We start from the raw sequence: 13,718 nt of genomic DNA on the forward strand, positions 1-13,718 counted from the left end.
CAACATGATATAAACACACAAACAAAACAAAATTCATGCATGCATCTCTCTCTCTCTCTCTCTCTCTCTCTCTCTCTCTCTCTCTCTCTCTCTCTCTCTGTGTGTGTGTGTGTTTGTGTGCAACTGCCTGTGTATGTTTTCCTCCTCTGGATGGAGGCTGGATCTTCACACCCTGTTGTATCTAAGCCTGTATGTTGCTGTGTCTCTGTTTGTGGTGTGAAGAATGATTTCATAGACCCATGCGGGGAGGGAAATTGTAGTTTTTTCCTGCTATGGAAGATGGGGTGGGGGGAATGAGGGGAAGGAGTTGGCATTTGGGGGTTAGCTAACAGTGTTGCTGCACCTTCCTTCTATAAGGGTGTGGAGTTGTGATCAAGGGATGCCTATTAGAGAACATAGAGAGATTGCTTCCCTGTGAGTCTGGGAAGCACTTAATGCTCAAATAAACTAGCCAAGAGCAGAGGGAAGGGTGTCTGGTCCTCTGGGGTACAGTGAGAGGGTGAGAGGGTCTGTGTGGAGTCTGGAAGGAGGTTCTAAAGGAAAGTTGGGGGTTTGGGGAAGCCACCTTTAAGGCAGGATGGGTTCCATTTTGGAGGGTGTGGATTATTATTGGCCTCTCTCTGGTAAAATTTAAAATGAAAAAGGACTGTGTCCTCTGGGTGCTGGAGTTCAGCTGGACACACATGGGCATTTCTTACTACTGAGGTGGAAAGACGTACTACTGGGAAAGAGAGGGAGGTCACGACCAAGCCCGTGGGCTCACTGGTAAAGGTGGCAGAGAGACAGAGAGGTGGCTAAAGGGGCCTCCTGATCCCCAAACTGTCTGTCGCTCTGGTCCTGGTGTGGAACAGCAAGAAAGTGTGGTGGGCATGGAGAGAGAGAGAGAAAGGAGGGGTCTTTGGTTTGTTGTGTTGGGTGAGGCTGATGTGCTATCAAGAAGCAAGTGGGAGGCATTTTTCCCCGTGCTCCCAGTTTAATACAGTTCATCACTCATATGGACCCATGATGCCAATGGCTTTAGCATCGGGTATTCCTTCATAACTGCTTTTGCTGAGTTAGTAAGGTGACTTTCCACACTGCCTCATAAGTGTGGGGTATGAATAAGCAGATGGACCTAGAAGAAGAAAGTTGGCTCAGGAGGCAGCTGCAGAATGTGACGTGGAAGGCGAGCCTCTTGGCGCGCAGGTCCCGCAGGCACAGGGGTCACAGCTGTCTGCTAGTGATGATCTCCCTTTGTGGTTCAGATGGGGAAACCGAGGCCTGGATTGGTTAAGCAGCTTTTCCAGGTTCAGACATCTGAGTGGGATCCAAGTCTGCTTTGACATCTCTGCACTTTGGGCATGAACAGACTTGGGGGAAATTCCCTTTCCCAATCCTGAGCTGAGTAGTTGGGAGCTATGAACAAAATCACTGCATTTCACCCAGGATTTTTGAGGGTTAGTTACGACTTATTCCAGTCTTTGTAAAACCAAGCCTCTCTTTCCCACTGTCTTGCCTTGTGTCGTCAAAGGATTTTAAAAGAAAAGACTTGGGTCACCAGACCCCAATTAGAGACTGGCTCTCACTCAAAAAAGAGCGGCGCCCCCTATGTTTATTGCAGCCCTGTTTACAACAGGTAAGATATGGAAACAACCCAAATGCCCCAAAATAGATGACTGGATCAAGAAGATGTGGAATACTATTCAGCAATCAAAAAAGATAAACTCATGCCATTTGCAGCCACATGGATGGAGCTGGAAGGGATTATGCTCAGTGAAATAAGCCAGAAAGAAAACAAAAGTTATCAAATAGTTTCACTTATAGAAGGAATGTAGAGGCACCAAAGAAGGGATCAGGAAAAAATAATTATAATAAATTAAAAAACAAAATTAACAGGCAGCTATTAATCAGAGACACTCTGCAGGGGAGGCGGGAGGAAGAGGGATCAAAGCAGGAGAGGGAAGAGCACAAGGGACTATGGTGATGGTAAACGTGGTGGGAATTTTACAGGGCCTACACCTGAGAGGAGAAGGCATGCATTGTACAAAAAGAAAAAATGAAGTAAAATACATATATATATATAAATAATAATAATAAAAAAGGGGTGCCGATAATCCAGTTTTCCCAAGTGAGTTCAGATAGCCTTTCTGTGTTTGGGGCCTCCACCTGAATTTATTTACCTACTTTGCATAAATAATTACCACAGTACCAGGAGAAAGAGCTTTGGCAATTATTTATAAACCATTTTAATTCAAGAGGCAAAACTTGGAATCAGTTAGAATCTGCACGATTTAGGTAACAGTAATATTTTGTACCTTCTCAGTGAGATACCCCCGACCAGCCTCATGAAAACTGCAACATTTACCCCCACATTTCTCTTCTTTCCCTCCCTTCAATTTATTTTTCTCCATAGCGCTTACACAGTCTAACTTAAGTGTATTTACTAATTTAGTCCATGGTTCTTTTTTCTTTCTACTCACCAGAATATAAATTCCACAGGGCAAGAATTTTTTTTTTTTTTATCGTTTGTTGTTGTGTAACCAGCTTTTGGAAGAGCATTTGGTGCTTGGTAGGAACTGAATACATAACTGATGAAGAAACAAACTGCAATCAGGTCTTCCGTTTCTCCAGAGACATAGCATCCATAAGCGGTGATAATAAACTGGGGAACGAGGGGTGTCAATAGCTTTTCTCCTTGGTCTACAGAGAATTTAAAACAGTGATGTGGGCCATGAACATGCTCCAGATACTTCTAAAACCACTTTAAAATCCCCAGGTGCTATGGAGACAGAGATACAGAATGTTTGTTTCCTTTTCTTTCCATAAGCCCTGTACCCCCTCCCTGGTGTTGTCTTTGGAAGGACCTAGGCATCCCCTCTAGGGCCCACCTCCTCTTAATTTCAAAACCTTTATTATTTATGAAACTGTAAGTTTTTGCATTTGCATCATGTGGTGGACACTGGTTTTGGTTTCAGATAGCCTGGAAAGCTTGGCTTTGAGGTCTGGACCTTGGGTCACCTAGCCCTAATGGGGCTCAATTAGCTTATCTGTAAAATGGGGTAATGGCAGGCCCTGCTTGGAGGGTGGTTGTGAGGACAGAATGAAACAATGTGCCCTGGTGCTGTGTACTTTCTAAGTACTTGCTTAATGATGCAGACACCACTTGATAAAACCACCACCTCACATATAGCTAAGCTGGGATATGATATGGGCCATGATAGCATCGAACACAGAGTAGTGACTACAAGTTCTGGTTGTGGAGTCCAAAGGGCAGGTAGTGGCTTTGCTTCTTATCAGTTGTGTGGCATCAGGCAGGCTATTGGTCCTTGCTGAAATTTCATTTCCTCATCTGAAAGTGAGGCCAGTAGTAGGAAGTAACTTGTGGTTATTGAGGATTGCATGTAACCACTTATGCAAAACCTCTCAGAATATTTGCTAAATCTTTGTTAGTTAGTATCATTGCTACATTAAAATTGCAGTTTATGTTGGTCATATGGAATAGAATATTCAAAGACTGAGGACAGATTGCCAATAGCAGTAATTCAAAACATTTTTTCCTCTTTTGAAAGCAGTTAAAGCTATTTACATTTCTTCCTTCTTCTTTTTGCTTTTTGCCAATTTTCTTTATCTTGATTTTTCCTTAATTGTTTCCCTAATTGATACATAAGTTTCACCATTAAGATCCCTGTAATTTGGGAAGTAAGATCAGTCAGATGATGCCAAAGAGGATATTTTTTTTCCTCTCAAGGTTTAAGGAAATGTTACTCTTGTATAGCTAGAAAATAGTTCTCTTTCCAATTCTCAATCTCTTGTTCTTATATAGCATGTTATAATGAAAACCTTTATTTGTACATGGTTTCTCACAGGTGCAAGTGCATTTATGGACTAAATTTCTATAGAAAGAATTTCAGATTGTGGGTATAAGTGCCTTTAATCCTCTTTGTCAAGTTTTTACTGAGCATATGGTATTTATGGTTTGACTAGCAATATGTGGGTCCCTTTTGGTTCATAACGTCTAACTCTGTGTTAGTAAACATTTGGAAAAATTTTAATTTTTAGTTAAGTGTTAATTTAATTAAAGTAAAGAACAGCCTCCAATCTCACAACTGTTATTAACCCCCATGGTCATTTTGATAGGCTTCTGAGAAACTCTTTACCTCATTCAGTCACCTAATTATGTTAGGCAGGGACTCAATCTTTATGGAATTTTATATGCAAAATTTACATTATGGGATATTTTATAAAACCTTTGGGAATGTGAGGTGTTGGGCACAAGACAAGCAAGAACGATTCTAGGTAGATACTTCCTATCTTAGAAAGCAATCCTGGTGAGAGAGGTGGAGTTCCCTTTCCTCTTGCATAGTAAGAGGACTTCATGTTGACAAATAACAGTTTCCCACCTGTGGGTGAGAAGGAAGTCCTCTTGGCATTTAATCCTTGGGCAAAGGCTGAGGAAGCTTCTTTTGCTTGAAGAGAACATGGTGATTGAGAGCATGTTGATTGGGTGGAGAATGAGGCACGAGGAAGTGTAAACAGTGCATTTGCGCTGAGAACCTCTGGCTTCCAAATGGGGACACTTGAATTAAGACCTGAGGTAGGCGGGAAGGGGTGTGCTTTTGAAGTAAAGATGGTGGTTTTCCTGGCAGCCTGGAGAGGAGCTGTGGGTGGGAGGTGGGGAAAGCAGGCCTGGAATTGGCAAGGCCACCAAGCTCACCACTTTCCTGGGTCTTCCCCACTTTCTGTTCCTGTGCCTCAGGTAACTGCCTCTTCACAAAACACTGAGCAATTTAGGGGCGTGCAGAACTGTGAAGACTTTCTGAGGAGCTTGGTGTTCCTTACCTGGGACTCACCAGCTGTACTCTTGCCTGTAAATTGCAACATAATGCTTGTGACACTTTATCCTTTCGGGTGTTTTTATCGGGTTCTTATTTGGAAGATGACATTAGATAACAAGAATAATCTATCTTATTAGTTCCATTTTTGCAGGTAAGAAAACCGAGACTTGAGATTGTTTAGTAAATTCTTTGGGTTACTCCAGCAAGAAATGGGGGGGCTGGGAACAAAGCTCAGATCTTCTCACAGTCCATCGGCAGATTCTCACCTTGAGAAGGAGAATTTGAGGGTAGAGAAAGGAGGGAAATACTGACATGTGGTTGGCGTGGGCATCTTTAGTGGAAGGGAGGGACAAAGAAGCACTCAATTTGTGTGATTGCCCCACAAATGACATATTAAAAATTGGTATGAATTTTATAGTTCTAGTTCAACCCCTTTGCTTCATGAATAAGGACAATGAGAACCAGAAAGTTTCGGTACATTTCCCAGAGTCATCTGGCTAGTTATTTTCAGAATCAAGAATAAAATTCAGGCCTTCTGAGTCCCAAGAAGCAGTGCTGTTTCTACTTCTTGCTTTTGTTGTGTAGAAGGAAGTAACACTTTTGGACTTTAAGCTTCCTCAGTGCAGAGAGCATTTTATCCCCTACTGTACTTTCATGATGTACTCTAATCAGGGTATTTTATCCAGATAGTTTGTAAATATTTAATCAGGGAGTAAAATATTATCAGTTGATAGGTATTTATTAAACAGATTCTGCTAGGAGGTACCTAGGAGACCAAGAAAGGGCAAGAGCAGGCATCATTCTCATACCCTGGGAGCTCACAATTTGAGTAAGGAAAGGGTCTTGTAAACCTATGGAAGTGTTGGGTGGGATGCTTTGATGAGGGGCAGTTCTGCATTGAAGACTTTCACAAGGGGCCACCCATTCCCCACAACCCCCTCCAAATATGTGATTTTATTTCCCCTTATCACTGTCTCCTATTTTGTCTTTGTCCCATTTCACTGTCCTAGTGTACACTTGCAGCTCCGCCTCCCACCTGATAGGACAACACTGTACCATGTTGTTAAACCAGGGATCATCTCAGAATTCCCAAGGTCATTTTCCAACAGCAGTGGGGAGAGACTGAAAGTCAGAATCATCTGGGAAACTTTTCAAACCTACATGATGGATTCAAGATGGTAGACTAATCAAAGAATTGGACATTTCTTCCTGGGAAGACTTCCACTGACATTCTCATAGAAATGTACCAAATGGGCCTGTACGATACGGACAAAGGAGCAGACAGGCCCATCACGCTGCAGAGAACAGTGCAGAGTATCTCAGCTCACCATGAGCCTGGGCTGGGGCCTCTACTGTGGAGTTGCAGGCGCTTCTGCCTGGCAGAACCAGCAGGCTCTGAACTGAGAATAGCAGAGCCCAGAGAACAGGGGAGACTTGTGGGCTGGTCTTCAGCTGGGTTAGGCTTGCAGACCATTACTTTTTAAGGGAGAAATATTGCGAAGGTCATGTGGAGGAGGTGGATATTCTGGAAGACCCTTCCTGGAGACCTTGATGTACCTCTTTTCATACTTCAAAGATAATTGGTGTAAAAAACTTGACTTGGATCCTAAAATAAGTGATTGTGCTGTGATTTATGTTATTTTTTAAAAAAGATTTATTTATTTATGCACAAAGAGCTGAGGTGTAGGCTAGAGGTGTATGAGAGGACTCACCAGAGACAGAGTGGGGAACAGAACAGGCAGACTGACTGAAATACACTGCTGAGGGGAGCAGTGGGGAGGCATGAGAGGTCTGCTGCGCTATGTGGGTCAGCTCCCTGGGGGGGGGGATCGAACTTGTGCTGCAGTGGCTATGAATAGCTTCCAGTGCTGCCACTTAACCCTTTATGCATCAGGGAGGCCCTTAAGTTATTTTTTAGCTCCAAGTTTTCTTTCTTTTTCACTTATGTTCCCATGGTGACTGGTGAGCTTTCTGGGAGGAAGTCACCCTGAGGTGTCTTGTCCTCCTTTTCCCTTTTGGGAAATAGGAATGAGGACCCACAGTTACCTCTAGTATACAAAGCCCAGGCACAGGTGTTTCTTCTGTCTTGTCCCCAACCAGAACATGCTCGTTTAGTGCCACCTGCTGAGGGAGGAGGGCACCCAAAGAGGCATTTCTTACATCACGGAGCATGAGGAAAATGATGGTGGCATCATTAGGTTCATGGAACGGTCCTTGGTTTCCACTCCCAGAAGAATTTCCCCAGCCTGTCTTTCCTTATACCCCCTCTGTCCCCCCGGTTGCCCTCAGGACTGAGGAAATTGGTGTCTCAAGCTCTCAGACTGAGGGATAACTCAGGGATAGTCAAGACTCTCCCTCACTGGCCTCTAGCAGCTTAAAGTTCATTGGGGTTCCTGAGGGCCAGACTGGCTGGTGGTGGGTGTGCCTGGGCCTTGGGCCTGGACCTGGGCCTTGGGTAGGCGTGTGCCATGACCCACTTGCTGAGGGAGACAGTGTGACCTAACCCCACACAGTGCCCTTAACTAACATCACCTCAATTATCAATAAAAAAAAGTCAATAGTGGGAGGCAGCTCACCCTCTGTGAAAACTTTACAGGTAGATAAAGTGTGGGAACAGGAGAGGAAGGGAAGGCAGCTAATTGTCAGCCCCGAGGAGGTATTGTTTGCACCAAAGGAACAACATTCTTATAGATAGCGAAGGCAGAGTAAGGAGTAAGGAGAGAAGCGAGTAGGGATGAAAACAAACCAGATCGGCCATGGGTCAGTCACTTTGGGTGCATGGGGGTTTGCTCTATTAGTCATTCTACTTATGTGTGCGTTTGAGCTTTTCCTTTTAAAAAGTTGATAGCGATTGTTGAAACTCTAAAATGTTTCTTTCTTTTTTGATAGATGGCAAGAAGAAAGCTGAAAGATTGTACTAACTTGGAGCTCATGCTCTGCGCCCTTCTGGTTATTATGTTTGTCGTCACGATCCCACTGTTTGTGCTTTCAGCCAGGAATTCTGGATCAGGTACTCCAATGGGCCCCTCCTGGGAGAGTGCTCCTCAGAGCAGAACCACAGTCCCCACAGAGGTGCATGCTTCCATGTTCCCTGGTGTGAATGTGTGTGAATTGGATGAGTGTGTGCATGCACATGGGTGTATGAGTGTGCACACATGTATGTGTGCACATGTGCGGGCTGTATGAGTGCATGCAGGTGTGCATGTATGTGAGCATGTTTGTGTGTATGTGTGGGCTGTATGAATGTGCATGTGTGTGTCCACATGTGGGTTGTGTGCGTGCATGTGTGTGAGTGTGAGCATGCTTGTGTGCATGTGTGTGGGTGGTAAGCATGTTGGGGAGCACCTAGTTAACACCAGGACAGCTCAGTAGGCATTCTCTGTAGGCCTAAGTTCTAACACTTTCTTTTGCCAATTAGTAGAGTGTAGGATTCCACAATGGACATTTGAAATCTACTGGCCGAATTTCGCTAAGTAGGTCTAATTTTGTCAGCAATAAGAATTAACATTACTAAAAAAAAAAAAAAAAAAAGAATTAACATTACTCTAATATGAAACGCTAACAGATAATTGAGTCAAATCTTTTTAGCCAAAGTGTGGTTCTTTAAGAAAATAAGAGTGTTTTTCCTTTTATTGAAAGTTTGTTGAACTGTTACCTTGTGAAAGAGAGGCTGAGTTTTGCTGAGTTATCCCTGATTTCTTAGCTGAGTCCTCTAGGAGAAGCTTCATGAAAGAGCCAGGCAATGAAAGGGCCTTTCCGTGGCTAAAGGGAATCATCCGTCCCTCCTCACCTCCTCATCAATGCCAGATTTACAGCAATGCCAGGTTTACATTTTGGGAAGTTAAAGAGTTCAAAAGTTGTTCAACTCTTAAAATTTACAATCCTGAAGATGGAACTAAAATCTTTATGCAGAGAGTCGCACATGTACGGAGTCATTTTAATCTCGTGTTTTTATTTTTTTTCTAGTGTTTTTAAATTGGAAACCCTGATGAAAAGAAAGAGGCTCTGGAAGCCTTGATGTTTTGTCTTCCTGTGGTCGTGAACTTATTATAGCATGCCTTAAAGAAACCTCACTTCCTTATTTTAGAATGCAATAAACGTGATTTGTGACTGATTTTAAAAAGTGAATCAAAGCCAAGAAGTAGATGCTAGCTGACCTTCTAGACCTGTATGGAGACTTTACGTTTTCATACACATAGTGTCCCTTGTTGAGGGACTTCCTGGTGACTAAACAAGGAGCACTGGGTTCTGACCAGAGAGTCAACTTCCCAGACAATAACATATGCTGCACAAGCTCTATGAGTAGACAAAACTACGACTGGCCGCGGGGAGTGGTGATGAAGCATAGACAATCTGCAGGCTGAAAGGCCAGATACATAATACTTAAGAGTTTGTCGAAATCTCTGGGGTTGGTCCAACCGTTTGGCCACGTGGTATCTGTCCTAACTACTTAATTCTGCTGAGATAGCACAAAAGCAGCTATAGATAATACATACAAAACCTGGTGTGACTGTAAGTACACTATTTAAAAATCAGATTGTGACTGATTTGGTCCACAGATCCTAGTTTGCCGACTTCTAGCCTCAAGAACGTAAATCTGGCTCCCACCTTGTGAGTTCCCACTCTCACGGCCAAGCTCTTGCTCTTGTATGCACTGTCTCATAGCAAGGTCCTTGGGGGTAGAACGAGATGATGAGGGTTTATGCAGAGGTAATACAGTCAGTAAGAACAAAGAGGTCTTCTAGAATGAATGCATAAATCTCAAGTACATCAGCATGAGGTCCAATCGCAAGTGGTGTCCTTATAATAGGAGGTGTTGAAAACTGGGGGGGATATTGAATGCTTGATACTAAACCTGTCTGAGAGTCATTTTATGTTTGCTTTTGGCATTATCACAGGTTCTGAGTGCTCAGGGATACCAGTATCAGAACGGATAAACTGCATCCCCGAAAAGACACCAACAAAGGTTTGAGTTATAGATCTTGCTTTCACCTAAGAGTTTTTGACACTGGGTAGCTTTATTTTCCCTGTTTATAACTCTCAGAGAATTGTTGGCATGACACCACTTGGTGGTTCAGGAGAGTGAGTCCTGAAATTGCTGTGGGTCAACAGATTCAGCAAATAAAAGTACAGGCTGCTCATAAATTTGAAATTCAGATACACAATGACTACATTTTTAGTGTAAGTATGTCCCATGCAAGACTTGGGACTGACATGCTAAAAACTGATATGTCTTTTAACACTTCATAGTTCTGGGTTCGCTCGCCCTCTCTTACTGCTTCTGTTTCTTGCCCTCTCTTGGCTGTCTCTCTCCTTTCACAATTCCAAAGGTTATCCAGGATCCACCATATAAAGCCATACATATGCATAAAACATTATTTAAGATAAGGACATCATTTCAAGAGCCACGTTCTAGACGGAAGATGGTCATAAACACGTGATTAAAGATAGAGCAATCATCTGGGGAGTGATGAGAGAGATGTTTGGTGACTAGCAACTGAAGTCCAACGGGATATTATGATAATAAAATGCACTGCACATGCCCTATCAGTCACTTTGCACGTTGAGAATGAATGAGGATCAAAGGTAATCCACTGGCGTGAGAGGCAGACCTGTGTCAGATACAGGAGGGCTTTGGTGTGTGGGGTGCCTGGACCCCGCACGCCCACCCCAGCTGTGTGTGCATCTTGGAGGGAGAGAGCTGCATGTCTGTGATGTTCTTGAGTGGCTCTTTTGGTTTGTCTAAAGATTATTTTTTTCTTCCCTACTTTCTCTCTCACACTTCTGGAAGGCAGAAATCCAAAATCGAGGTGTTGGCTGGTTCTTTTTGAGTACTGAGGCAGAAGCTGATCTGTGTGTCTGTCTGAGCAGCTTCTGGCAATGACCATCAATCCTTGATTTTGCTTTTAAAGGCTTCACTCCATGGTGTTTTCTCATGGTGTTCTCCGTGTGTGTGTGTGTGTGTCCTGGCTTCCCACTATGGTAAGAACGCAGGTCACATGGGTTAAGGGCCAGGGTGATCTCTTAATTAATTGTATCTGCCACAATCTTTTTTTCCAAATAAAATCAGTTCTGAAGTCCTGAGGATGTGGAATTCAACATGTCTTGTCTGGGCTCACAATTGAGCCCATGACCTGGACAAAGTCTTAGAGATGGGAACAGTAGAAAATGGGAATTGCTATGACTTGGGCCTTTGGAATTGACGGGAATGGCATCGATGCTGAGCAAGAAATGAATGAAGGCAGCAAGGAGAAGAGCTGAAAGGTCAGCTGTAGGATGTGACACCTGGGGTTGTGGAAGCTGCAAGTTTAGGAAGAGAAGTGAACCAGGACCAGAGAAGTAGCTTGCAGGAGCTAAAATGCCTAGGAACTGCAGCTTGGAGCTGAGTGATGGGGGAAAAACTATACAGGAAGTCTGGAGGCTCTGTGGGAGGCATGTGAGAAAGAAGGCCAACCTGGTAAATAGTTAAGGATCGTGAAATCCTCAGACTAGAACAAACCCAGTGCCCTGACCAGCTGCTTTTAATAAATACCATGGTATCAAGATTGTTGTTCAGTAATGACCTTTGCTTTTTTCTATATGTTTTGACCAACTGAAGTAATCTTTGACCTTCCCCTTCATTCATTGGTCTGCTCCTTGTTAACTCAGAGAGAAATACTCCTGGAGCACCATCAACGGCCTGCTTGTTCATAGGCCTTACTTCATTATTTCGTTGCATGTTTTAAGTGTTCTGGGTGTTATATGCTGAATGAGACACTTGTTGAGTGGCTGAGTCTGGCCACTGATGTGCACGTTATAGCTTATGTAAGGTTTATGTTTAGGGCAGTGCACAGCTCTGTGGAGGAGGACAGGGGCACGGAGTTAAGACCATGACCCCAGATTGGGCAGTCTCCAGTGGTGCGGCCATTGCTCCACTACGTTATCTCTCCCACCTCCTCCAGGATTACTTACAAAGAACTAATACCACAAATTTTCTCGCAGGTGATTCTTTATTGTAGACTCCATTGTTTCTTGCTCCCAATAATGTGATGTATGCAGGACAAGACAAAGGAACGTATCAAACCATCCTGAGCACCCTTGGGATCCTTATTTGAAGGAATATCTTCAGGAGTCCTCAGTCTCTGCTCTTACATCTCTAGTCCTGAGCTTTGGTTGTGGGGTGGCAGCTGCTGCAGGGTGCCTGCACTTGGATGTCTCACTGTGACATTGGCACAACCCGTTAGCTCTTTACACAACCTGCCTTCCTGTCCTAGCCATTGGATTTCTGTTTGTAGTTCTTGGACCCTTTTGGTCTCTGAGGAAGAAACAACAGAACTTTTGCTTAACTCTCCCCTTCAATCTCTTGGGCCAGTATTTCATTATTTGAACTATTTTCCTTAACACTATTTCCCAGAATTAAGTCCTTTATTTCCATTCACACGGCCGTTGCACTAGATGACACTACCTCATGCTAGGATTCCTGCAAAAGTGTCTGAGCATCTGCTCTGAATTCCATGACGTGTGTGGTTGAATCTCCTGTTGAAGATCCTACTTCCATTATATTTCTACTTATCTCAAATGCCTACAGCATTCATTATTCTACATTGGGTAATGTTCAAATATTTCATTCTAAGATCCTGTATAGCCTTCTTTGGGTCTCTGTGGTTACACTTAGACCCCATGCATATCCTAGAGAGCCTCTCTTTAAAATGTTCCAGTTACTGAGGTCCTGATTTTTTTCCTAAATTTTAGATCTGCTGCTTCCTAACGGTGCACACATTCTCAGAGGTGTCATGTCATTAGTGACTTATTTCCAACTCACTTTGATGTGTACAAGTTTCTTGTTGTGTTATTCTGAATTCCAATGCTTTTAATTACATACATTGTAAATATCTTCTAGTCTTAAGAGGCTGTGTTCATCTATTTTATGCTCTCGATAAACAGAAATTTCACATCTTAATGGAGTCAAAGTCAAACGTCCATATTCCTATGTGACATCATATCTCAGAACTGATTACAGGAACATTAAAAGCCTAAAGGTGAAAAGGAAAAAAGTTACAACATTGAGAAGAAAGTAAAAGATCTAAAATAATAATGATGAACTTAATAAGTCAAAGTTTATTTCTATACATTTTCTTAAGTTTCTACATAGTCAATACTATGCATGGAAATCATGACAATTTGACCTCATCCTTTGTAGCCTTAAAGTTTTATTTTTTGTTTCTATTTGTTTTTCAGGTTAGGCTCTCCAATATATTTTTAATTTTAAGAAGTCATAGGCATAGATATGTGTGTGCATATATGTAAACAATAAAATACCTTTACCTTTTGTGTACTTTACCTAATACTGAGGGAGCTCTTAAAAATATTTCATTATGTACTCTTTCAATTTTACATTGTGACTCTTTAAAAATTTTCTGTAAATATTTTGAGTCTTTATCATTAGTTGAAAATCAAGTTTGAGATGTCATATATTTCCCATAAAATAAGCCTTTTGTTATCATATGTGACTTCCCCGCTCCCTGATAATGAATTTCCCCTTGGGTCTATTTGTCTGCTATCTCTGCAGCTGTACTGGCCTTAGGTTGGCATTCTTCTTATGCATCTGCCCCCCCCCCCACCTTTTAATCTCAGTGCTTCTGTGATCTTAAAGTTTGAATGTGCCTCCTATAAGCAACTTTAGTGGCATTTACTTCTTTAAGTATAATCTATCTTTGCTTTTTTTAAAAAATACTTATTTATGCATACAAGAATTGGGGTACAGGCCAGAGGTTTGGGGGGGGGTGAGAGGATTCACCAGAGACAGAGTTGGGAGAAGAGCAGGTGGAGCTACTGAAATACACTGCTGAGGGGAGCAGCAGATGAGACAGGAGAGGTCTGCTGAGCCATGTGGGTCAGCTTCCTGGCTGGGGATCGAACTCGTGC

At 42.8% G+C, this 13,718-nt stretch overlaps 1 protein-coding gene across 4 annotated transcripts in view; it reads left to right on the top strand.

Moving 5' to 3' along the window:
* MGAM (maltase-glucoamylase) overlaps window positions 1–13,718 on the top strand; it is an 86,257-nt gene that overhangs the window by 9,401 nt on the left and 63,138 nt on the right. For all 4 annotated transcript variants that reach the window (XM_054692737.1, XM_054692736.1, XM_037514723.2 and 1 more), the window contains exons 2-3: window positions 7,704–7,824; window positions 9,713–9,780. In XM_054692737.1, the coding sequence (XP_054548712.1) occupies window positions 7,704–7,824; window positions 9,713–9,780 (189 nt within the window). The remainder of the gene's footprint in view (window positions 1–7,703; window positions 7,825–9,712; window positions 9,781–13,718) is intronic.

Source organism: Talpa occidentalis, unplaced genomic scaffold, assembly GCF_014898055.3.
Source record: "Talpa occidentalis isolate TD23 unplaced genomic scaffold, MPIMG_talOcc4v2.1, whole genome shotgun sequence".
NCBI lineage: Eukaryota > Metazoa > Chordata > Mammalia > Eulipotyphla > Talpidae > Talpa > Talpa occidentalis.